The sequence below is a fragment of the Capra hircus genome, chromosome 13 (genome assembly GCF_001704415.2).
Source record: "Capra hircus breed San Clemente chromosome 13, ASM170441v1, whole genome shotgun sequence".
NCBI lineage: Eukaryota > Metazoa > Chordata > Mammalia > Artiodactyla > Bovidae > Capra > Capra hircus.
This window is the reverse complement of record NC_030820.1, coordinates 43,054,177-43,080,766: the sequence shown is the minus strand read 5'-3', so window position 1 is coordinate 43,080,766 and position 26,590 is coordinate 43,054,177. Positions and strand designations below refer to the sequence as shown.

The 26,590-nt window shown below is 42.2% G+C and overlaps 1 protein-coding gene and 1 pseudogene across 3 annotated transcripts in view; one reads left to right on the top strand and one right to left on the bottom strand.

Moving 5' to 3' along the window:
* LOC102186942 (dihydrodiol dehydrogenase 3-like) overlaps window positions 636-26,590 on the bottom strand; it is a 34,793-nt gene continuing 8,838 nt past the window's right edge. For both annotated transcript variants that reach the window (XM_018057315.1, XM_018057314.1), the window contains 7 exons: window positions 21,788-21,904; window positions 19,352-19,429; window positions 18,822-18,944; window positions 4,868-4,977; window positions 3,773-3,938; window positions 3,502-3,584; window positions 636-902 (listed from right to left, as the gene is read on the bottom strand). In XM_018057315.1, the coding sequence (XP_017912804.1) occupies window positions 860-902; window positions 3,502-3,584; window positions 3,773-3,938; window positions 4,868-4,977; window positions 18,822-18,944; window positions 19,352-19,429; window positions 21,788-21,904 (720 nt within the window). In that variant the 3' untranslated portion in view covers window positions 636-859. The remainder of the gene's footprint in view (window positions 903-3,501; window positions 3,585-3,772; window positions 3,939-4,867; window positions 4,978-18,821; window positions 18,945-19,351; window positions 19,430-21,787; window positions 21,905-26,590) is intronic.
* On the top strand, window positions 13,776-14,731 carry LOC102186674 (annotated as a pseudogene). Its single transcript, XR_001919015.1, has one exon. The product of XR_001919015.1 is annotated as a 14-3-3 protein zeta/delta pseudogene (transcript).

The window sequence follows — 26,590 nt, the reverse complement described above, 5'->3', positions numbered from 1 at the left end:
GTCATGAAAGTATGAAATTAAATTTATATTTTATGGCAAGAAAAATTTAAACATGGAAAACTTTTCTCTACCTTTGCACTCCTTTCCCTCACTGTAAGTTGTGTGTCTGCATGCTGCATGGACCAGACCTCCCACATCAGAGGGAAGACCTGCCTGACCTTGAAGAGCAACGGACTCCTAGCATCAGTAAGCTCCTTAAAAGATAAATTCCTTCTTGACTTTGTAAGGGGTCACATGACCCACCATGATGGTGCTTAGATCTGGATTATGTACACTATCAATAATGTCTTTTCATGCAGAGCCCTCTGTCTCCAAAACTTACATCCCTGTGCCTTGACTTCTAGAGGACAGAACAGTTCTCAGGCTTTCTGAGATGCTCTTCCTGGATTATAGTTCTCAAATCTGACTCAAATAAAATTTTCCATTTCTTTCTCTTACTTTTTCTTTTTTTTTTTCCATTTCACATACGATATTATACATTTATCAATGCCATTCTCCCAAATCATCCCACTCTCACCCTCTCCCACAGGGTCCAAAAGACTGTTCTATACATCTGTGTCTCTTTTCTATCTTTCATACAGGGTTCTCGATAGATCAACTAATTCATTTTTGACAAAAGAAAAGGCACAAGGAGGTTATCTTTATTTTCTATTCTTTTTCTTTTATTTTCCAATTATTTAGTTATCAGAGAAAACTAGAATTCATATTTGAAGTCTTCTTTATTTCATAAAAAAGTTTTAATGATAAACAAGCTTCAAAAGTTCAGACACTTCTTTTAAACATCTCCACCAAGTACAGAAATGCTCTTCACAACCCTAGAAAAGAAGTTCTGGTAGAATGCATGGTGGACAGCTCACAGTCAATATTCTTCAGAATATGGATACTCAGGATGATCGACAAAACTGAAAGAGAAAAAGGAGAAATAATTTATTAAATCTGTCATATTGTCACAGAGAGCATTACTCTGTGGATACAGTCAGGATGGGCCAAAGCTCTAAATCTGTAAACACATCCCATCTTCTCCCCCAACAAGCACACATCAGGTGTCTGCTCCATGAGCACATGGCACGTGCATGTCCAATGCCAACATTCACGTGTGATATTCACCCCACAGTGACAGGTCGTTTGAGTCAGGTTACAATTTATAAGAGGGCACAGACCTAAGGATAACTATGGAGGTCATTTCAGACACAGGTGGAACTTTTGCTGTTTTTCATAAATCCGTTCAACAGAAAAAAAAACATGTCAAGCACCCCTCCAATACAGGGTGCTTCCATTAAGGAATTACTATTAAATTGAAGAAATACCACATACACCTAAACAGTCTTACCTATAAAATGTGATTACTGCTTTCTTAATTTGTATCATATAACTACACTCTTTATTAATTAATATTACTGCTGTTTTCCTTCCTTATAGTCTGATTTTTCTTTCTAAATTTGTTCTTTTGAACTCAGTTCATTAAAGAGTGCATCCTGAGCCATTCCATGTGCCAGGAGCTGTGCTATCGACATAAGCCTACAAGGATGAGTAAGTCTAGGCATTCACAGAATAATGAAGGAGAGCACAGAATATACATAAAGCTCTTGAGGACAGAAAAGTAACTTGCTATCTTTTCTCTTTTTTCAGAATCATAATATACATATACATAAGTAAGCAGGCATACTAAGTCGCTCAGTTGTGTCCAACTCTTAGTGACCCTATGGACTAGAGCCCACAGGCTTCTGTGTCCATGAGATCCTCCAGGCAAGAATACGGGAGTGAGTTGCCTGCATTCCTCCAGGGATCTTCCCACCCAGGGTTCCAGTCTGCATCTCTTATGCCTCCTGCATTGGCAGGCCGGTTCTTTACCACTACCGCCCCCTAGGAAGCCCATGTATATGTGCATGTGTGTTGTGTGCCAAGTCGCTTCAGTCCTGTCTGACTCTGCATCTCCATGGACTGTGGCCCACCAGGTTCCTCTTTCCACAGGATTCTCCAGAAAATACCGGAGTGGGTTGCCATTTCCTTCTCCAGGGGATCTTCGCAACCCAGAGCTCCAACCTGCACCTCTTAGGTCTCCTGCATTGGCAGGTGAGTTTGTCACCATTCGCACCAACTAGAAAGCCTACATGTAAATGTACATATAAACATATATATCTTCTTTACATACAAGGAGGCTTCCCAGTGTCTCAGTGGGTAAAAAACCTGCCTGAAATGCACGAGACACAGCAGACATGGATTCAATCCCCAGGTTGGGATGATCCCCTCAAGATGGGCATGGAAACCCACTCGAGTATTCTCGCCTGGAGAATCCCATGGGCAGAGGAGGCTGGTGGGCTATAGTCCATAGGGTTGCAAAGAGTCAGACACAACAGAAGCAACTGAACACTACAAACAAGGAGAGTTGTAAGATTTTCCGTTTGAAACTAAATCTTCATTTTATCACTAATTTGTGTTCCCTTTTCTCTAAACTCCCTCCCAGCATCTCTCTGTTTGAGTAGTCTTCTGTCTCTTCAGTCCTGACTTCCTCCGGCAGTATTTGGCAGCTGGAATGCCATGGTACTAAGTGAAGTCAAGGAGGTAGGAGCTCCCCAGTGGGTGGACCCCTGAGGGAAAAAGTCTACACTGGGGTGAGTCTTGACTCAAGAAACCAGAGAGACCCAGAAGATCTTACCAGGTGTGTCCAGCTAAGGACAGAAGTCTCTCTCTGGAGGGTCACTCCATGATATACTCAAACTTCATTTGGTGACATTTTAAGGATGAGGAAATGGGAGATGTGTTGGGGAAAAGGTCAATAAAGGGATAAATTTGGAAGAAATAGATGATGCCTTGTTAAAGAAAAGTCCATCAGGGAGAAAATCCACCAGACACTTAGGAGAGGGAGTGGAGCCAGGCTCACTGTGACTTCTCACACTGAAGCATGTTGGCCTTCATGGGGCCCTCCTCCAGAAATATCAACAATGTGGCCACAATTGTGTTAGGATAAGCAGGAATGTAATTCAGCATGGATTCCTTATTACACATCATTGTGTATCATTTCCTCCTGATTCTACAAAGAACTAAAGATGAAACATTTGCATCAGTCCCTGAAAGAAGGAGCCTGGTGGGCTACAGTTGATGGGGTCCAAAGAGTCAGACAAGACTGAGCTACTAACGCTTTCACTTTCCAAAAGAAGAATGGGCTGCAGGTCCTGTGCCCTCTATGTTTCCTGGGTCTCTGGGCCCTGAGAGGAGGTACACCAGGCACAGGCATTAGGGGCACAACATAGTGAATTCACCACAGTCTCAACACTGGGGATTTTACTGATTGGCTGTCCTCGGTCCCAGTCACATTTCTGTTGATCAGAGACAGAAACCTAGAGGAAACCTCTAGTGTGAGGTCTGCAGAAAGCCGCTGGTATACTCCTACACTAGAAACCAGGGCTGTCTCCCTGAAATTAAGCTTTAAGAAAGCTTATTCCTCTGTTGATCTATATGCTAGAGAAAACAGTATTTGTGGAACATATACAAGTCACTTACTGTTGAATATCATAGTATCTTATATTGCTATTGAGGCCTTCGATTGCTTTCATCTCTTCCGTAGTCAGTTCAAAATCAAACACCTGGAAAGAAGGAAGAATCACATTAATCTTTCCCCCAAGGAGCCGGCCTTCCCCTGGGGACTGGAGGACTTTCCAGCTGGATGGGGACAACAAGTGGGGAAAGGGAAGCCATGTCTGTCCTCAGTTAGACAAAGAATGCCCCTCGTGAAGAATATTCTTTAGGAGCCTACAGTAGCCCCACTCATCACCTGTATGTTCTCTTTGATCCGCTTCTTGTTGTAACTCTTGGCCAGAACCACAACCCCACGTTGTATCTGGTACCGAAGGGCGACCAGAGCTGGGGTTTGCTTGTGCTTTTCAGCAATGTCAGAGAGAACTGGGTCCTCCAAGAGAAAGGGGAAGTTTGGGTTCATCCTGGAAGGAAATTCAGAAATGCCGACGAGCTAAGACTAAGTGCTCAGTTTATGAAGAGGCTTCCCAAACAGATCAGGTATGTCACCTCTAGACCAGTGCTTCTCAAAGTGTGGTCCATGAATCAGCATCATCAGCATCACCTCGGATCTTGTTAGAAACACAAAATTCCATGGCTTAGCTGAAGACAAACTGATACAGAACCTCAAGTATGTCACCTGCCATTCTATGATTACAGATCTCTGCGGGTGATTCAGATGCATTATTGAGTTGAAACCAGGACAGCCAAACTCATGGGTATTGTTTCATTTTTTACTTCTCTATGGTTATTTTTCTTCTCCAATCAATGCTCAAAAGCAAAGACAATGGTATGAAAGGAGAACATGATGGGAAACATTTTGTTTTTCATTTTTTTCTAATTTTCACTAGTCTCGGGTGTTGATAAAAGCTGAGTAGTCTGAAAATGAAGTCTGTGCATTTCATAATTATTTACATTGTGTTGTTCTCCTACAAATGTTTACAAAAATGGTTCAACTTATACTTATTTTTCAATCATGATAAGCCTAGAAATTATGTACTATTATCCTGATTTTAGACATAAGATGAGGGAGCCTTGGTAAGTCTATTATAGTAATGTGCTCATAAGTCCATAAATAAGTAAATTATGACAAAGCTTATGTCTTAGTTATAAACTGGGGGATTATATAGAGATTTTAACACAGACACTTGTGTTAAAATCTATATACAAGACACATGTAATGTAAGAAATCTAGCTGGGTGATGAAAGGACAAAAGAGTATTTCTCCCATCTGTCTTCTGTCTCCTCTACCCTTTGAGAGTTATCTCCAAAGCACTGAGTACAGAATAATAATATTTTCATCAAAAAATGAATTTTAGATAAATTCCTCGTGGCCATCCATAATGTTCATTACCACTGCAATGTTCGTTGGGCTCCCAGAGCACCATAGGCAACCAGGACAATATCGTGTGACTTGCAGAATTCCAGCAGTTTGCTCTGGTTGAGATAAGGGTGACATTCCACCTGTAGAAGCCAACAGAGAAGAGTGTCAGATTATATGAAAAGGTAACACACCAGAGAAAGCTTGAAAGGAAGAATTATATATGCTAAAGAAAACCTGTGTCACATCAAATCACAACTGGAAATATCAAGGAAAGATTTTTTTTAGTTATATTTCTGTCCCCTGAAAAGGTAAAAAATAATGACATTACCGAGAACAAGTAATTCTACGGACCAGATCTTGGTTGCTGAACACCACTGAACAGACCAAGACACAAGCTTAATTCCAGACCTGGGACAGGAAAAGAGCTGTCTAAGCTTTGGACATCAAACAACTCCAGAAAGAAAGAAATTGTACAGTCTTTTGAAGAAATATCTGAAGGACAAAAGAACCAGTGTGATGAATTCCCATTGGTGACATTTCGGTAGATCTGAGCACCAAAGGGAATCATGAGTGAAAGCAAATGTAGCACACAGAGGCAAAATAAATCCCTGAGAGAGGAAGAAAGAGCAAAAACGCTTCTCTCCACAGATGGTGATTATTACAATACATCTTTTCTCAGAAACTGACAGCTAATGTGAAGGAGTGCAGTGTATTCCCCTGTCTGATAGGAATAGATGTATTTTATCCTGAATAATGAGGGATTCTACTTTTACAATAAAATGTCAGGTCAGAAGATTAAAAAGAGCGTTTAAAATGGAAAATAATGAAAAACGTTCCAATGAAATAATTAATTCAGTTGAAAGTCATCAATGGATTTTCAACCTTTACATGAAAACTTGGGGGAAATCAGACTTCCCCTGATGATGGTTATCATCCAACAGATGACTAGATAATTTCAAGAGGGAAAATACACATTTCCAAATAAAATATCCAGCTACTAATAGCTTTACCAGAAAAACAAAAGTACTGTCACTCACAGTGGGACAACTTGTCACCATGCACTTCCCACCGATTCATTTAGGGACAAAGCATGAACTAACATTGTCTTGTCAAAATATTTAGACTTGATGTAGCAGGAGTTCAGATTTAACTACTAATTTACATAATCTAGGGTTACAGAAACAAGTTAATTAGCATCACAAAATAACAATGATAAATACAGTGTATTTCTGAAAACCTTGCCTGGATATCTTGGTAACACAATGACTGAGTGATCGTTTTACATTAAAAGAGCTTAAGATGACTCAAAATTACATGTGAACCACAATCGACTCAGGTCACCAAAATACTGTTGCAGCCTGGCAGAGTAGACACCAGAACCTGCCCCATGGCTCGAGGGTGCGGCAAACGGTGCCCTCATGATTGTGCTAGTAAGCATGTTAAATGGACAGACTTGGGGCTGGGCTTCACTGCCAGCCCCTGTGTCCATCCCCGTGGAAACGAAACAAATGTTCCTGATCAACAGCAGAGCCTCACCTTTACTCCCTCTTTATGGTGTACTGATCAAACTCCCCAGTATAGCTCTTTCCTAGTGATCTCATGACTTCTGCCCATAAAAGTGCGGGCTGAAAGGAGACGTCTTGGCTTCCTGCCATGGAGAGCAGGAGGGTCCCCTGATCCCCTGCTTGCAAATTAGATGTGTCTGTCTTTTCATTACGCGCTCACCCCTGGTTCAGGTCTTTCTCACCCTCTGTGCTGGCCATGGTAGGTGGGCCCTGAACAGGGACCTGAAGTCGGGAAGGATTCCCCCGAGGGAAAAAACTCAAAGTGAAGACAGTGAGCGGTAGCTGAGGTGCCTGGATCGCAACCAGGCCCTCAAACTCTAAGGGTGGGAAGCCCCTGTTGTCCACATCAGGGTGTCCATGGGGAAGGCCTTGAGTAAAGCTGAGAAACATCATCTCCAGCTTTTGAGGCACCTCCTCCAGACTGCAGGAGGGCAGGTGAAAGAGGAGCCGTTGACACAATTGCTAAGAGAGGTGGTGAAATAGAATCTTTAGTTTCCAGAAGAAGGCACTCTAGATATTGAAAATTGGGATCCAGTGGAAGAAAATTTGAAATCAGCACACAGGAGAGGGGATCGCATACCTGTGATGGTATTCGACACCTGGGGGCTAGTGCGACTGGTCCTATACCCTTGACAGACTGAGAAATAATGTGAGAAGACGGTGTCCTCAAACGTCTTGTTAACCCTTCCACCCCTTTGCCACCCAAGCTCAATTTTCCACCACTGCCACCACCACTGGGTCCAGAAATGTCTCTGGAGGACAACTGATGACATGGTTTCAGCAGGCCATGGCCTCCGGCCTTCCTATGGGTGCTTTAGACATTGAAGACCATCTTTCTTTCCCTATCGATTACAGGCCCAACCCCAATAATCCCACTCAGGTTATTGCAACCCATGAAACTTTTGACCTCAGGTTTTAAAGGAACTAATCTAGTGTTAGACTGAACGGGGTCAATTCTCCGTATCCATACATAGAAGCTGTTGGAAATTTGTTTGCATGGGAGATGCTCTCCTTATGATGTTAATATGCTAGCCGAAACAACTTTAAGTGGTCCCCAAAATTTACAGATTTTTGTCTCTTATACTGAGTTGTGCCAAGAGCAAGTCTGTATTAATTTGGCCAATGGAGATAATCTTACTTTTGAAATGCTCATAGGCACAGGGCAATTTACCAGTCCAATAGCCCAATTGACTTATTAAGGTATACTGGTGGGAGCATATGTACAGATTGAAAATGCTACTGAAATGGCGGCAATCAGTATGAGACTCAGCGAGCCTACTGGTTCATTTGTTAAAATATTACAGAGACCCAGAAAAGAATTCACTGAATTTTAGACCAGCTCTCATCTGCTCTCTGCTGTCAAATTAATAGTCCTAGAGCAGAGGACATTTAGTTAATTTGTATGGAAATACAAAAAACCTCGAATAGCCAAAGCAATCTTGAGAAAGAAGAATGGAACTGGAGGAATCAACCTGCCTGACTTAGGCTCTACTACAAAGCCACAGTCATCAAGACAGTATGGTACTGGCACAAAGACAGAAATATAGATCAACGGAACAAAATAGAAAGCCCAGAGATAAATCCACACACCTATGGACACCTTATCTTCGACAAAGGAGGCAAGAATATACAATGGAGTAAAGACAGACTCTTTAACAAGTGGTGCTGAGAAAACTGGTCCACCACTTGTAAAAGACTGAAACTAGATCACTTTCTAGACAAACACAAAAATAAACTCAAAATGGATTAAAGATCTAAATGTAAGGCCAGAACTATAAAGCTCCTAGAGGAGAACATAGGCAAAACACTCTCCAACATACATCACAGCAGTATCCTCTATGACCCACCTTCCAGAATACTGGAAATAAAAGCAAAAATAAACAAATGGGATCTAATTAAAATTAAAAGCTTCTGCACAACAAAGGAAACTATAAGCAAGGTGAAAAGATATGGGAGAAAACAATGGCAAATGAAGCAACTGAAAAACAACTAATCTCAAAAATATACAAGCAACTTATGCAGCTCAATTCCAGAAAAATTAATGACCCCATCAAAAAATGGGCCAAAGAACTAAATAGGCATTTCTCCAAAGAAGACATACGGATGGCTAACAAACACATGAAAAGATGCTCAACATCACTCATTATCAGAGAAATGTAAATCAAGACCACAATGAGGTACCATTTCACACCAGTCAGAATGGCTGCGATCCAAAAGTCTCCAAGCAATAAATGCTGGAGAGGGTGTGGAGAAAAGGGAACCCTCTTACACTGTTGGTGGGAATGCAAACTAGTACAGCCACTATGGAGAACAGTGTGGAGATTCCTTAAAAATTGCAAATAGAACTGCCTTATGACCCAGCAATCCCACTGCTAGGCATACACATCAAGGAAACTAGAATTGAAAGAGACACATGTACCCCAATGTTCATCGCAGCACTGTTTATAATAGCCAGGACATGGAAACAACCTAGATGTCCATCAGCAGATGAATGGATAAGAAAGCTGTGGTACATATACACAATAGAGTATTACTCAGCCATTTAAAAGAAAAATTTGAATCAGTTCTATTGAGGTGGATGAAACTGGAGCCGATTATACAGAGTGAAGTAAGCCAGAAAGAAAAACACCAGCACAGTATACTAACACATATATATGGAATTTAGAAAGATGGTAATGATAACCCTGTATGCGAGACAGCAAAAAAGACACAGATGTATAGAACTGACTTTTGGACTCTGAGGGAGAGGGAGAGGGTGGGATGATTTGGGAGAATGGCATTGAAACACATATACTATCATGTAAGAAACAAATTGCCAGTCTATGTTCGATACAGGATACAGGATGCTTGGGGCTGGTGCACAGGGATGATCCAGAGAGATGATATGGGGTGGAAGATGGGAGGGGGCTTCAGGATTGGGAACTCATGTACACCCATGGTGGATTCATGTTAATGTATGGCAAAACCAATACAGTACTGTAAAGTAAAATAAAGTAAAGATAAAAATTTTAAAAAATAAAATAAAATAAATGAGCAAAAAAAAAAAAAAAAAAAACAATTAGCCTATAAAAATGCCAAAAAAGATTTCAAGGCCTCCCTTAACTCTATTCGTCAAAATGGCAGCCTTGCCGATTATGTTCGAAAGTGTCAAAATGGTACACAGGCTCACAAACAAATCAAGCTAGCCCAAGCAATTTGTGCTGCGTTTAAAAATAATTTTAGCTCTTCTCATGCCAAATGCTTTCAATGTGGAAAACCCGGACACATGAAAAAGGTTTGCTGTTCTGGGCCCAAAATAGATGTTATAATAGTTCCACCTACTGGTGAAAATAAAACACCTGTGTCCTAGCTACCAAAAAGGCAATCATTGGGCTAATCAATGCAGATCAAAATTCCATAAAAACAGTTCCCCTTTGCAGCCCAGAAACCACCCCAGGCCCCACAAACAGTGTGGGCATACACTGTGAGGACCTCCAGCACATCCTTCAGCCTATCTCCAGCCTCTCAGTCTCTACCAGTGGAAGTGCTGGGTTGGACCTCCCAAGCTGAGTAACTGTCTGAATTAATGAATTGGATCCCCACCACCACCACCACCCAGTAGCAATCCCTACTAGGATCCAAGATCCCATTCCACCAGGGACCATAAGACTCATTCTGGACAGAAGTGGCCTTACCCTTAAGGGCTTCCAAATTCTTCCTGGGCTTATTGACCCAGCTATTCAGGAGAAATTAAAGTAATGGCTCTCTCTCATTAATTCCATGTCATTCCTCAAGCTCAACAAATTGCTAAACTCCTTCTCTTGCCTTACCATGCCCCTAACAACTATAATCCTGTCACCAGAGGAGAACAAGGATTTGGGAGCACAGGTGATCAAGTAGTGTGCTTTACTCAACAAATATTCTCAGATCAGCCCACATGTAAGGCTAAAATCCAAGCAAAACGTTCTCTGAAATCGTAGATTCTAGGGCTGACATTTCCATCATTACTTCTCCTCAATGGCCAGCTGATTGGCCCCTGACTGAACCCCAGGAAAAGATAATCAGGCTTGGGGGAACCTCAACAATTTGCTCAAAGTGCAACAGTTCTTCCCTGCCTAGGGCCCAAAAAACAACTTGCTCACTTTCAACCTTTTAGTGCAGACATTCCCTGTAATTTATGGGGCACAGCTCTGCTTGCCCATTGGCACCTAGTTCCCTCCAATGAGGAAAAGGCAGATCATATGATGGCAAGAATGGGATGCCAACCAGCAAAAGAGCTAGGAAAGAATTTATAAAGAGATCCGTCTCCTTTATCTGTTCGGCTGAAACTGGACAGAAAAAGGCTAATTGAGGGCCATTGAGTGACTTCACTTTCACTTTTCACTTTCATGCATTGGAGAGGGAAATGGCAACCCACTCCAGTGTTCTTGCCTGGAGAATCCCAGGGATGGAGGAGCCTGGTAGCCTGCCATCTATGGGGTCGCACAGAGTCAGACATGACTGAAGCGACTTAGCAGCAGCAGCAGCAGCAGCAGCAAAGTTTCTCTGGGCTTCCCTCGTAGCTCAGTTGGTAAAGATCTGCCTGCAGTGCAGGAGACCTGGGTTTGATTCCTGGGTCAGGAAGATCCCCTGGAGAAGGCAATGGCAACCCACTCCCGATTTCTTGCCTGGAGAATCCCATGGACAGAGGAGCCTGGCAGGCTACAGTCCATGGGGTCACATGTGTCAGACATGACCTAGTGACTAAAACACCACTAAAGTTCTCTGCTACCACACGCCACATCTCTAACGTGGCTTACATCTAAACCTGTTTGGGTGGATCAATGGCCTCTAGCAAGGAAGAAACTTATAGAATTACAAGCCTTGATAGAAGAACAGTTTCAAGCAGGACACATAGAGAGTATTAGTCCTTGGAATACTCCAGTTTTCACAGTCCATAAAAAATCAGGCAAATGGAGGCTGCTTCATGAGCCTTGAGCTATTAATGCAGTAATGAAACTCATGGGGACCTTGCAGCCTGGACTCCCACCCCTTCGGCAATACCACAGAATTGGCCAATTATAGTTCTGGATCTTAAATGTTGTTTTCAACAATTCCCTTAGCTCCACAAGACAAAGAAAAATTTGCATTTTCGGTACCCAATATTAACCAAAAAGCCCCCATGAAACAGTACCAGTGAAAAATGTTGCCTCAGGGGATGATGAATCTGCAAGTCTTCAAGATGGCAAAGTAGAAGGACATGTGCCCGTCTTCTCCTGTGAGAACTCCAGAATTACAACTTGCTGCTGAACAACTGTCAACAGGAGAATGTTGGATCTCACCAAAACAAGATACCTCACATCCAAGGGCGAAAAAGAAACCCCAGGAAGACACTTCAGTTCAGTTCAGTTCATTTCAGTTGCTCAGTCATGTCTGACTCCTTGTGACCCCATGAATTGCATCACGTCAGGCCTCCCTGTCCATCACTAACTCCCAGAGTTCACTCAAACTCATGTCCATCGAGTTGGTGATGCCATCCGTCCATCTATCTTCTGATGTCCCCTTCTCCTCTTGCCCCCAATCCCTCCCAGCATAAGAGTCTTTTCCAATGAGCAAATTCTTCACATAAGGTGGCCAAAGGATTGGAGTTTCAGCTTCAGCATCAGTCCTCCCAATGAACACCCAGGACTGATCTCATTTAGGATGGACTGGTTGGACCTCCCTGAAGTCCAAGGGACTCTCAAGAGTCTTCTCCAATACCATAGTTCAAAAGCATCAATTCTTCAGTGCTCAGCTTTCTTCACAGTCCAACTCTCACATATATACATGACCTCTGGAAAAACCATAGCCTTGACTAGATGGACCTTTGTTGGCAAAGTAATATCTCTGCTTTTCAATATGCTATTTAGGTTGGTCATAACTTTCCTTCCTTGCTATTCTTTGGAGCTCTGCATTCAGATGTCTATATCTTTCCTTTTCTCCTTTGCTTTTCACTTCTCTTCTTTTCACAGCTATTTGTAAGGCCTCCTCAGACAGCCATTTTGTTTTTTTGCATTTCTTTTCCATGGGGCTGGTCTTGATCCCTGTCTCCTGCACAATGTCAAGATCTCAGTCTATAGCTCATCAGGCACTCTGTCTATCAGATCTAGTCCCTTAAATCTATTCCTCACTTCCACTGTATAATCATAAAGGCTTTGATTTAGGTCACACATGAGTAGTCTAGTGGTTTTCCCTACTTTCTTCAATTTAAGTATGAATTTGGCAATAAGGAGCTCATGATCTTAGCCACAGTCAGCTCCCGGTCTTGTTTTTGCTGACTGTATAGAACTTATCCATCTTTGGAGGGGCAAACTCACATTTAGAATAAAACCTCATCCCCGCCAGGGACCTCGGAGGGCTCAAACAAACCTTTTCTGCACCAGGACACAGAGACTGAGCTAGAACTATGTTTGAGTCTCTCCTACAGAGGTACCGGTCAGCAGTGACCTGCCATATCCCTCAGTCAGTCTCTCCCATCAGGAAGTTTCCATAAGCCTCTTATCCTTATCCATCAGAGGACAGACATACGAAAACCACAATAACAGAAAACTAACCAAACTGATTGCATAGACCATAGCCTTGTCTAACTCAATAACTATCAGCCATGCTGTGTAGGGCCACCCAAGATGGACAGGTCGTGCTGGAGAGTTCTGACAAAACATGATACACTGGAGAACGACTTTTTCCTTTGAGAACCCCATGAAAAGGCAAAAAGATAGGACACTGAAAGATGAACTCTCCATGTCAGTAGGTGCCCAATATGCTACTGGAGATCAGTGGAGAAATAACTCCAGAAAAAATGAAAAGACAGAGCCAAAGCAAAAAACAATGCCCAGTTGTGGATGTGACTGGTGATGGAAGCAAAGTCCATTGCTGTAAAGAACAATATTGTATAGGAACCTGGAATATAGGTCCATGAATCAAGGCAAATTGGAAGCGGTCAAACAGGAGATGGCAATAGTGAACATCAACATTTTAGGAATCATGATTGGATTGGATGGGTGGGCTGGATGGACTGGAATGGGTAAATTCAACTCAGATGAGCATTAATTGTATCTATTACTGTGGGCAATAATCCCTTAGAAGAAATGGAGTAGCCATCATAGTCACCAAAAGAGTCTGATATGCAGTACTTGGATGCAATCTCCAAAAAAACAGAATGATCTCTGTTTGTTTACAAGGCAAAACATTCAGTCTCACAATAATCCAACTCTGTGCTGTGAGCAGTAATGCTGAAGAAGCTGAAGTTGAACGGTTCTATGAAGACCTACAAGATCTTCTAGAACTAACACCCAAAAAAGATGTCCTTTTCATTATAGGGAACTGGAATGCAAAAGTAGGAAGTCAAGAGACATCTGGAGTAACAGGAAACTTTAGTTTTGGAGTAAAAAATGAAGCAGGAGCCTGTGAGCAGCGAGATCCAGGGACAGAGTCTCAGCCTCGCCACTGCCACCCAGAGACTGCTGAGCCCCATCCGTCCGTCGCCACCTACTCCGGGCACAGAACATCCAGTCATGGATAAAAATGAGCTGGTACAGAAGGCCAAACTGGCCGAGCAGGCTGAGCCATATGATGACATGGCAGCCTGCATGAAGTCTGTAACTGAACAAGGAGCTGAATTATCCAATGAGGAGAGGAATCTTCTCTCAGTTGCTTATAAAAATGTTGTAGGAGCCCGTAGGTCATCTTGGAGGGTCGTCTCCAGTATTGAGCAAAAGACGGAAGGTGCTGAGAAAAAACAGCAGATGGCTCGAGAATACAGAGAGAAAATAGAGACCGAGCTAAGAGATATCTGCAATGATGTACTGTCTCTTTTGGAAAAGTTCTTGATCCCCAACGCTTCACAAGCAGAAAGCAAAGTCTTCTATTTGAAAATGAAAGGAGACTACTACTGCTCCTTGGCTGAGGTTGCAGCTGGTGATGACAAGAAAGGGATTGTGGATCAGTCACAGTAAGCATACCAAGAAGCTTTTGAAATCAGCAAAAAGGAAATGCAACCAACACATCCTATCAGACTGGGTCTGGCCCTAAACTTCTCTGTGTTCTATTATGAGATTCTGAACTCCCCTGAGAAAGCCTGCTCTCTTGCAAAGACAGCATGTGATGAAGCCATTGCTGAACTTGATACATTAAGTGAAGAGTCATACAAAGACAGCACGCTAATAATGCAGTTACTGAGAGATAACTTGACATTGTGGACATCGGATACCCAAGGAGACGAAGCTGAAGCAGGAGAAGGAGGGGAAAATTAACCTGCCTTCCACCTTTTGTCTGCCTCATTCTAAAATTTACACAGTAGACCATTTGTCATCCATGCTGTCCCACAAATAGTTTTTTGTTTACGATTTATGACAGGTTTATGTTACTTCTATTTGAATTTCTATATTTCCCATGTGGTTTTTATGTTTAATATTAGGGGAGTAGAGCCAGTTAACATTTAGGAAGTTATCTGTTTTCATCTTGAGGTGGCCAATATGGGGATGTGGAATTTTTATACAAGTTATAAATGTTTGGCATCGTACTTTTGGTACATTGTGGCTTCATGAGGGCCAGTGTTAAAACTGCTTCCATGTCTAAGCAAAGAAAATTGCCTGCATATTGGTATGTCTTGGTGGGGAATAAAAGGGATAATTGGTTCCAATCACAGGTGTAGTTGTGGGTGCTTTTTAGGTTTGGAGCATTTACAAAGCTGTAGTAGAAATGGATATCCCATGGATATTTCATGTTAAACCATGTGTTATCTGTGGAATACTCAGACTCAGTGTGCACACCGCTGACTGCAGCTACAGAAGTGTTCCTTTAGTTGTGACCCAGTTCACTCTAGATAAGGGCAGAAACGGTTCACATTCCATTATTTGCAAAGTTACCTGCTGTTTGCTTTCATTATTTTTGCTACACTCATTTTATTTGTATTTAAATGTTTTAGGCAACCTAAGAACAAAAGTACAAGTAAAGATGCAGTAAAAATGAATTGCTTGATATTCATTACTTCATGTGTATCAAGCACAGCAGTAAAACAAAAACCCATGTATTTAACTTTTTTTAGTTGTTTTTTTTTTTTTTTGCTTTTGTGATTTTTTTTTTTTGATACTTGCCTAACATGCATGTGCTGTAAAAAATAGTTAACAGGAAAATAACTTGAGATGATGGCTAGCTTTGTTTAATGTCTTATGACATTTTCATGAACAATCCAAGCATAATTGTTAAGAACACGTGTATTAAGTTCATGTAAGTGGAATAAAATTTTATGAATGGAAAAAAAAAATGAAGCAGGGCAAAGGCTAACAAAGTTTGGCCAAGAGACACAATGGTCATAGCAAACACCCTCTTTAATGACACAAGGAAAGATTCTACATATGAACATCATCAGATGACCAATACCAAAACCAGATTGATTATATTCTTTGCAGCCAAAGATGGAGAAGTTGTATACAGTCAGCAAAAACAAGAATGGGAGCTGACTGTGGATCTGATCATGAACTCCTTATTGCCAAACTCAGACTTAAATTGAACAAAGTATGGAAAACCACTCGACCATTTAGATATGACCCGGATCAAATCCCTTACGATTATACAGTGGAAGTGAGAAATAGATTGAAGGGATTATATCTGGTAGACAGAGTGCCTGAAGAACTATGGACAGAGATTCATGACATTGTGCAGGAGACAGGGATCAAGACCATCCTTAAGAAAAAGAAATGCAAAAAGGCAAAATGGTTGTCTGAGGAGGCCTTACAAATAGCTATGAAAAGAAGAGAAGCAAAATGCCAAGGAGAAAAAGAAAGATATACTCCTTTGAATGCAGAGTTCTAAAGAATAGCAAGGAGAGATAAGAAAGCCTCCTTCAAGGATCAGTGCAAAGAAATAGAGGAAACCATAGAATGGGAAAGACTAGAGATTTCGTCAAGAAAATTACAGATACCAAGGGAACATTTCATGCAAAGATGGGCTCGAAAAAGGACAGAAATTATATGGACTTAACAGAAGCAGAAGATATAAAGAAGAGGTGGCAAAGTTAGAGAAGAATTATACAAAAAAGACCTTGACGACCCAGATAATCATGATGGTGTGATCACTCATCTAGAGTCAGACATTCTGGAATGGGAAGTCAAGTGGGCCTTAGGAAGTATCACTAGGAACAAAGCTATTGGAAGGATGGAATTCCAGTTGAGCTATTTCAAATCCTGAAAGATGATGCTGAAAGTGCTGCACTCAATATGCCAGCAAATTTGGAAAACTCAGCAGTAGCCACAGGACTGGAAAAGGTCAGTTTTCATTTCAATCCCAAAGAAAGGCAATGCCAAAGAATGCTGAAACTACCACACAGTTGCATTCATTTCACACGCTAGTAAAGTAATGCTCAAAATTCTCCAAGCCAGGCTTCAACAGTACATGAACCATGAACTTCCAGATATTCAAGTTAGATTTAGAAATGGCAGAGGAAACAGAGATCAAATTGGCAACATCTGCTGGATCATTGCAAAAGTAAGAGAGTTCCAGAAAAACATCTACTTCTGCTTTATTGAGTGTGCCAAAGCCTTTGACTGTGTGGATCACAACAAACTGGAAAATTCTTCAAGAAATGAGAATACGAGACCACCTTACCTGCCTGAGAAATCTGTATGCAGATCAAGAAGCAACAGTTAGAACTGGATATGGAACAACAGGAAAGGAAAAAGAAGCTGCTCATTCGTGTTAAACTTGTTGCAACCCTACGGACTGTAGCCTACCAGGCTCCTCTGTCCATGGGGTTTTTCAGGTAAAGGTTCTGGAGTGGGTTGCCATTTCCAGCTCCAGGGGATCTTCCCAACCCAAGAATCAAACCCAGATCTCCTACATTGCAGGCAGACACTTTACCATCTGAGCCACCAGGGAAGCATGGAACAACAGACAGGTTCCAAATGGGAAATGAATAAGTCAAGGCTGTATGTTTTTTCCCTGCTAATTTAACTCATATGCAGAGTATATCTTGCAAAATGCCTGGATGGATGAAGCACATACTGGAATCAAGATTGCTGGGAGAAATATCAATAGCCTCAGATATCCAGATGATACCGCCCTCATGGCAGAAAGTGAAAATGAACCAAGAGCCTCTTGATGAAAGTGAAACAGAGTGAAAAAGTTGATTTAAAATTCTACATTCAAAAAATGAAGATGCTGGCATCCTGTCCCACCACTTCATGACAAATAGTTGGGAAACAATGGAAACAGTGTGAGACTTTATTTATGGGGGCTCCAGAATCACTGCAGATGGTGACTGAAGCCATGAAATTAAGATATGATTGCTCCTTGGAAGAAAAAATTGACCAACCCAGAAAGCATATTAAAAAGTAGACATGTTACTTTGCCGACAAAGGAACGTCTAGTCAAAGCTATGCTTTTTGCAGTAGTCATGTATGGATGTGAGAATTGGACCATAAAAAAGCAGAGGGCTGAAGAATGGATGCTTTTGAACTGTGGTGTTGGAAAAGATTCTTGAGAGTCCCTTAGACTGCAAGGAGATCCAACCAGTCAATCTTAAAGGAAATCATTCCTGAATGATCATAGTAAGGACTGATGCTGAGGCTGAAACTCCAATATTTTGGCCACCTGATGCAAAGAACTGACTCATTGGAAAAGACTCTGATGCTGGGAGAGATTGAAGGCAGGAAAAAAGGGGGACAATAGAGGATAGGATTGGTGGATGGCCTCAATGACTCGATGGACTTGAGTTTGAATAAGCTCTGGCAGTTGGTGATGGATAGGGAGGCCTGGCGTGCTGCAGTCCATGGGGTTGCAAAGGAGTCAGACATAACTAAGGGACTGAACTGAACTGAACTGAAATCACAAGGTCTGCTCTAATTCCAGAGTAACTCTTCTGTCACCTGTTAGGATCAACATAAGTGTTTAACTTCATGCTCTAACCTGGGTGACTCTCATAGTCTCCAGCACATTTCTCTGTACTGTGCTCCCTGTTGAAGCTGGGACACCAAGACTAAGGATTCAGGCATCTAAAGCACACACAAACAACTCCTGTCTCACCTGGTTTTTTCTGTATTTACTTCCCTCTCCACGTTTTCATGGTCTTCCTTCATGTACACAGTTTCATCCAAGCACTTTCACACCGGACTTCTGGTCATGCTTTCAACTCAGGGAAATGCCTCCTTCCTCTAAGTTCTGGAGGAATTTCACCTCCTTCACCTCTGTTACCTTCCCTCAGTCCCCACCATGATTGAGCAGGAAGCCATCCCCAAGTTTTCCACCCAGAGTTTATCAAAGATACTGTTATAGATTCTATTCACACAGTCCAGACACAGGCTCAGCTCTGTAGAATCTTCGTCCACAAATGTCAGATGAGCAAGAGGGAAGGACAGACAGACATCAGGCTCCAGTGCAAGAAGGAGGTTGTGAAGAGCAGGAGGGAGAGGAGCCAAGCTGCTCACCTGGTTGCAGACGGGCTTGTACTTGAGCCCTGGCTTGTTCAGGATCCTCTCCAGCTGCTTGTGGTTGAAGTTGGACACCCCGATGGACTTGGTCAGCCCTGCGTCCTTACACTTCTCCAGGGCCTGGGAGGGAGGGGTGGTGAGCAGTCACTTGGCATGGGTAATATAGCAATAAGAAATGTTGAAAAATTGTTAAGAGGGTCTCTGGTCAAGAATTAGCATTGCTTATCAAGGAGATAAAGGGGGAAAAGGTCATGACACAAGAAGTAGCATCTCCTCCTTAGAAAACCCTGGAGAAGAAGGTCACATATAAGGAAAGAGATGCCTATCTACACTGTCCAAATTCTCCATTTCATTCCTCTCTGTGAACATTTCAGCAATGATTCCCTCCCCACAACCCCAGCATCCCAGCCCTTAGATTCATGAACTGCTGAGTGTGATGGTCCACAGCCCATTCTCACAGGTGGAAGAGATGAAGGAGATTCCCCTTCTCCAGGCTCCTCCCCCAGTTCTCTCCTCCCCAGACTCACCTCCCACGTGCGACAGAGATCCACGGAGTCAAATATCGGTTTTCCATTTTCATCTGTTGGGAAAACTGCCTCCCCTGGCTGGAATAGAAGCAGTCATTTCAGAGATGTCACAACATAATTTCTCCACATTTAGCCAGCCTGCCAGGCACATCTGGGTCTAGGATGCTAAACCTCCATGAGGTTCATTTACTTTCTGCATACTAATATTTGCAAAGGGATTTGCAAATGGAGTTATCAGCAATGTCTTTAGAAGGCAGTTTTCCAGTATTCTCTTATACAAACTATATATTTTGATAGATATAATTTTCCTACATTTTCCTGGGAACTCTCAGTGCCTTAAGTGAAATTTTTTCTGCCCCTTATACTTTCCTCTTGCAAAATGCCTCTATTGTGCAGGGAGTGACAGTAAGTTATGCCTTACTGCTGGCAGAAATATTGCAATCTTGATCTGGACTAAATATCAGAATTCCTTTTCACTCTGAACAACTGATAGCTTCAGGGCATTCACATGAACCAGCAAGGTTCTCTTTAGGTTGATAAGTTATGTGGAAGAAGCAGACATACTCTCAAATATTCTGGACAATGAGGCTTGAACAGATCAAGGTCATCCTGCCACCCATGGAAAATGCTGAGATAAAAATAAAAGAAACCATGAGTGATGTCATTATAACGAATAGAAAAACAGAGAAATTTCTGTCAAGTATTAGTGAACTGGAATCGCTCAGTCATGTCCGAGTCTTTGCGACCCCATGGACTGTAGCCTACCAGGCTCTTCTGTCCATGAGATTTTCCAGGCAATAGTGCTGGAGTGGGTTGACATTTCCTTCTCCAGGGGATCTTCCCAACCCAGGGATTGAGCCCAGGTCTCCCGCATTGTAGACAGATGCTTTACCGTCTGAGCCACCAGGGAAGCATGTCTGTCAAGTACTCGGAATCCTTAAATCTATGTAGATGGGAATTGCCATCTACATAGTCCAATAAACTCTTTGGCAAAGGATGGCTTGAGCAGAATTCTGTATTCTAAAAACGAATTCTGCATAATAAACTTTGTTCTTGTTACTTTGTTTTGCCTGTGCCATGGGTTCACTGTATCTTATTTCCCAGAATAGAAATTGAACCCTCTCCTTCAAAACACCCTGACTCGGCACTGAAAGCACACAGTCTTAACCACTGAAACAACTGGAAAAACTCCCCTCTGCTTAGTACAGTTCTTAATGGCTAAGCGCAGTCTGCAAACATCACCATGAACACAGACAACAGCGGAGGCAAGTTCTCTGGAGTCCTGAGAAGACTGTGAGGTTTAGACCCACCCATAAGGACACCACCAAATCCATGAAACATTATTGGGGGAGAGATGAGACGACCTTATTCTGTTCAGGTGTGAGGCTGTGTCAGAACTCAGCACTCTGCATCGAACTCTGTAGTGAGATCCCCAGATTCTGAGTCCTAATCAGCACCATGCACATAACTTGCCTATTTCTACTTCCTCCACTCAGATTATTTCACACATTTCTCTTGGAGGCAGGTAAGAGATTCAAAGAACCTCCCTAAAATGATGATCACAAATGATTATTTACTACTCTAGTGTACTCCAAGGCCAAGTGGAGTGAAAGAGGAGAGTGAAAATGTTGGCTTAAAGTTCAACATTCAGAAAACGAAGATCATGGCATCTGGTCCCATCACTTCATGGCAGATAGATGGGGAAACAGTGGAAACAGTGTCAGACTATTTTCTCGGGCTCCAAAATCATTGCAGGTGGTGATTGTAGCCATGAAATTAAAGACACTTACTCCTTGGAAGGAAAGTTATGACCAACCTAGACAGCATATTGAAAAGCAGAAATATTACTTTGCCAACAAAGGTCCGTCTAGTCAAGGCTATGGTTTTTCCAGTGGTCATGTATGGATATGAGAGTTGGACTGTGAAGAAAGCTGAGCACCAAAGAATTGATGCTTTTGAACTGTGGCATTGGAGAAGACTCTTGAGAGTCCCTTGGACTGCAAGGAGATCCAACCAGTCCATCCTAAAGGAGATCAGTCCTGGGTGTTCATTGGGAGGACTGATGCTGAAGCTGAAACTCCAGTCCTTTGGCCACCTCATGCAAAGTGTTGACTCACTGGAAAACACCCTGATGCTGGGAGGGATTGGGGGCAGGAAGAGAAGGGGATGACAGAGGATGAGATGGCTGGATGGCATCACCAACTCGATGGACATGAGTTTGAGTGAACTCCGAGAGTTGGTGATGGACAGGGAGGCCTGGCGTGCTGTGATTTATGGGGTTGCAAAGGGTTGGACACGACTGAGCGACTGAACTGAACTGAACTCTAGTGTAATCATTCCTTCAACTTAGTAAGAAAAATCTTGTCAACCATCCATGCAAGTTATAGACATTCTGACCCAAGAAATAAAACAGAGCTGATCACACAAATCACCTACCACCAGAGCCACTGGATGATGAATAATATAGAGATCAACATATTCCAGTTGAAGATCTTTCAGTGACTTTTCCAAGGCTGGTCGGACCAACTCTGGTCGAAGGAAAGTGGACCAAACCTGTAGAGATTAAACAAAGGAAGCTGTGGGAAATGATTGCTATACGTAATGGTATTTGTCTTCTTTCACTTAATAATTAGGCAGTATTATCTGTTAGAAAGAGATGACCATGGGAAAAACCATTCCCTTTCTTCTTGAGTTCCATTCTTTATCTAACTTAGCCATGTAAATTTCATTATTTGATTGAATTTGTCATCAGTGTATCTTTCACAATGGAATGAAATGAATCAAGATATAAATAACATTATCAAATAATTACAATGCCCATCAACTGAACTATGCTTGATAGAGTGTAAAAGCACAAACTTAGTCTGATTTGATCAAACAATTCATCTTCTCAAAGTAAATTGCTATCTTGTTTACATAACTGTAGGGAAAAGTGGTTTGAACATATTAATGTGAGAAGAACATAATTCAAGACACTTTGGCTAGATTTTGTGTAATGCACAAAGTGCCTCTCAAATGCTCTCTTGCTCTTGGAGCTGAGAACTGAGATTCAGAATGTGTAGAAATTCGAGAAGTTTCCCAGATGGTAAGAAAAGCTATATCTGCACCCAGGTTGTCTGATTCATTAAGTAAATATAGTATAGTTTTGGCCACTCAGTTGTGTCTGACTCTTTGGGACCCCTGGAGTGTAGCCCACAAGGCTCGTTTGTCCATTGGATTCCCAGGCAAGAATACTGGAATGGGTAGCTATTTCTTTCTCCCGTGGATCTTCATGATCCAGGGATTGAACTCATGTCTCCCACAATTCAGACAGATTCTTAACCATCTGAGCTATCAAGGAAGCCCTGATTCATTAGCCCATACTAAATCACATTGCTCTGCTCTAGGTTCGAAGAAGTAAAGTGACTTTAATTTAAAATTAAAATTTGAACACACCAATGATGAGAAAGTTATAATTATTCTGTTTGAGGGGACATAGTGAAAGGAGAAGGATACTAGATTTAAGATACAAATGTGGGGCGGTCCTAAGATGGCAGAGGAATTGGACAGGGAGACCACTTTCTCCCTCAAAAATTCATCAAAAGAACATTTCAATGCTGAGTAAATTCCACAAAACAACTTCTGAATGCTGGCAGAGGACATCAGGCACCCAGAAAAGCAGATCATTGGCTTCAAAAACAGATAGGAAAAAATATAAAAGATGAAAAAAGAGACAAAAGAGGCAGGGAGGGAGCTCTGTCCTGGGAAGGGAATCCCGTCCCGGGAAGAGACTCTTAAAAAGAGAGGTTTCCAAACACCAGGAAACATTCTCACAGCTGAGTCTGTGGCGAGCTTTGGAAGCACAGAGGGCAACATAACAGAAAGGGAAAATAAATAAATAATTAAAACCAACAGATTACGAGCCCAATAGTAACTCCCCCAGCGGAAAAGCAGTGCAGACGCCTGCATCTGCCACTAGCAAGTGGGGGCTGGGCAGGGAGGAGCGGGAGATGCAGCTGGCAGTGCTTTTTAAGAATAGGGCCACGGGAGGCGCGGGCTACAGTGCTTTTTTGAGAATCGGGCCGGAACGGCCCACGCGTGGCCAGAGCGAACTAACTTGGGCTAGCAAACCAGACTGTGGGATAGCTACCATGCAAAATGATCAAACATAAGACACCACCAGGACCACGCACAGAACAAAGGACGGAACGGAAATGGCCGGCTGCAGACCATCCCCCTCCGGTGACGGGCAGCCAGAGCCTAAAGGGCTGGAAGGGGTCAATTGCAGCCCAAGAGAGACATTACCTACCAAAATGCTAGCAGGCTTCTTTGTTAACTAAGACTTCTGGGGGTTCTGGACAGTCATCATTCATCTGAGAAGAATGCCAGTGGTACACCCAGAAAACTGAGCAGCAAGGAAAGGCCATAAGTCACAGCGATTGCGCTCGCCAAACTCCTGAGCTGCTCAGACCTGGGAAGGGCACAAAATGCAGGCCCAACCAAATCTGCACCTCTGAGGGCTTCCTGAGCACCGAGCCTGAGCGTCTTAGACCGGGGAGGTGCATGAAGCCTAGGGCCAGCCTCGGACGGTTTCCCAGCAGAGCTACATAGAGCCTGAGCGGTGTGCGCCACTAGCAGGGGCAAGCCCAGCATGGATGAGACACTGCAAGCACATGCCAGTAATATTTGTTTGCAGCATCCCTCCCTCCCCACAGCGCGACTGAATAGTGAGCCTAGAAAAAATAAAATAAAATAAATGTGTCCACCACCGCCCTCCCTGTGTCAAGACAGAAATCAGACACTGAAGAGACCAGCAAACCGAGAAAGTTAAACAGAGGGCACCGCCTTGGAAGTGACCCCACACAACCCACAACACCAAAGAAAAGGCCAGATATACCTTTACTACTTTTACAATCATCCTTTTTTTTTTTTTTGAGTTGATGTGGTTGCGTGATTGTTTTTTCTTCTTTTTGTTTAACTTTCTTTAATTTTTAAGTACTCTATTTCTCTAATTATTAATTTTATAACCTATTATTACTTTTCAAAAAAAAGACCCTATTTTTAAAGCAAACGCTGTATATAGTCTTTTTATGGTTGATGTTGCTGTTTTTTAATAATTCTTGTGGCTTTGTTTTTTGTGTGTTTTTTGTTTGTTTGTTTTGTTTGTTTGTTTTTTCTTTTTTTCCTCTTCTTCTTCTTCTTTTCTTTATTATATTTTTGAAAATCCAATCTCTACTCCAGATTTTTAATCTTTGCTTTTTGGTATTTGTTGTCAATTTTGTACATGTAAAAACCCAATCTTCAGTACCCAATTTTACCTGAGAGTGAGATTAATGGCTTGACCACTCTCTCCTCCTTTGGACTCTCCTTTTTCTCCACCAAGTGGCCTCTGTCTCCTCCCTCCCCCTTCTCTTCTCTACCCAACCCTGTGAATCTCTGTGTATTCCAGACGGTGGAGAACACTCAGGGAACTGGTTACTGGCCGGATCTCTCTCTCTCCTTTTCATTCCCCTCTTTTATCTTCCTGGCCACCTCTGTCTACTTCCTCCCTCTCTTCTTCCCTGTATAACTCCGTGAACACCTCTGAGTGGTCCAGACTGTGGAGTGCACATAAGGAAGTGATTACTGACTAGCTTGCTCTCTCCTCTTTTGATCCCACCTCATCTCATTCCAGTCACCTCTAACTACCCCCTCCCTCTTCTCTTCTCCATGTACCTCAGTGAACCTCTATGGGTGACCCTCAATGTGGAGAAACCTTTCATCTTTAACCTAGATGCTTTATCATCAGTGCTGTATAGGTGGAGAAGTCCTGAGGCTAGGGTAAAAATAAAACTGAAAACCAGAAACAGGAGGCTTAAGGCCAAATCCTGAGAACATCAGGGAAATCTTGAATCCAGGGAACATTAATCAATAGGAGTTCATCAAATGCCTCCATACCTACACTGAAACCAAGCACCACCCAAGGGCCAACAAGTTCCAGAGCAAGACATACCACGCAAATTCTCCAGCGACACAGGAACACACCCCTGAGGTTCAATATACAGGCAGCTCAAAACTACTCCAAAACAATTGATATCTCATAACCCATTACTGGACACTTCATAGCACTCCAGAGAGAAGAAATCCAGCTCCACCCACCAGAACTCCAACACAAGCCTCCCTAACCAGGAAACCTTGACAAGCCACTGATACAACCCCACCCACAATGAGGAAACACCATAATAAAGAGAACTCCACAAATTCCGAGAATATAGAAAGGCCACCCCAAATGCAGCAATATAACCAAGATGAAGAGACAGAGGAATAGACAGCAGGTAAAGGAACAGGAGAGTTGCCCACCAAACCAAACAAAAGAGGAAGAGATAGGGAATCTACCTGATAAAGAATTCCGAATATTGATAGTGAAAATGATCCAAAATCTTGAAATCAAAATGGAATCACAGATAAATAGCCTGGAGACAAGGATTGAGAAGATGCAAGAAAGGTTCAACAAGGACCTAGAAGAAATAATAAAGAGTCAATATATAATGAATAATGCAATAAATGAGATCAGAAACACTTTGGAGGCAACAAATAGTAGAATAACAGAGGCAGAAGATAGAATTAGTGAAATAGAAGATAGAATGGTAGAAATAAATGAATCAGTGAGGAAAAAAGAAAAACGAATTAAAAGAAATGGGGACAACCTCAGAGACCTCCAGGACAATATGAAATGCTCCAACATTCGAATTATAGGAGTCCGAGAAGAAGAAGACAAAAAGAAAGACCATGAGAAAATCCTTGAGGAGATAATAGTTGAAAACTTCCCTAAAATGGGGAAGGAAATAATCACCCAAGTCCAAGAAACCCAGAGAGTTCCAAATAGGATAAACCCAAGGCGAAACACCCCAAGACATATATTAATCAAATTAACAAAGACCAAACACAAAGAACACATATTAAAAGCAGCAAGGGAAAAACAACAAATAACACACAAGGGGATTCCCATAAGGATAATTGCAGATCTTTCAACAGAAACTCTTCAGGCCAGGAGGGAATAGCAAGACATACTTAGAGTGATGAAAGAAAATAACCTACAGCCCAGATTACTGTACCCAGCAAGGATCTTATTCAAATATGAAGGAGAAATAAAAAGCTTTACAGACAAGCAAAAGCAGAGAGAATTCAGCACCGCCAAACCAGCTCTCCCACAAATACTAAAGTATATTCTTTAGACAGGAAACACAAAAAGGGCGTATAAACCCGAACCCAAAACAATAA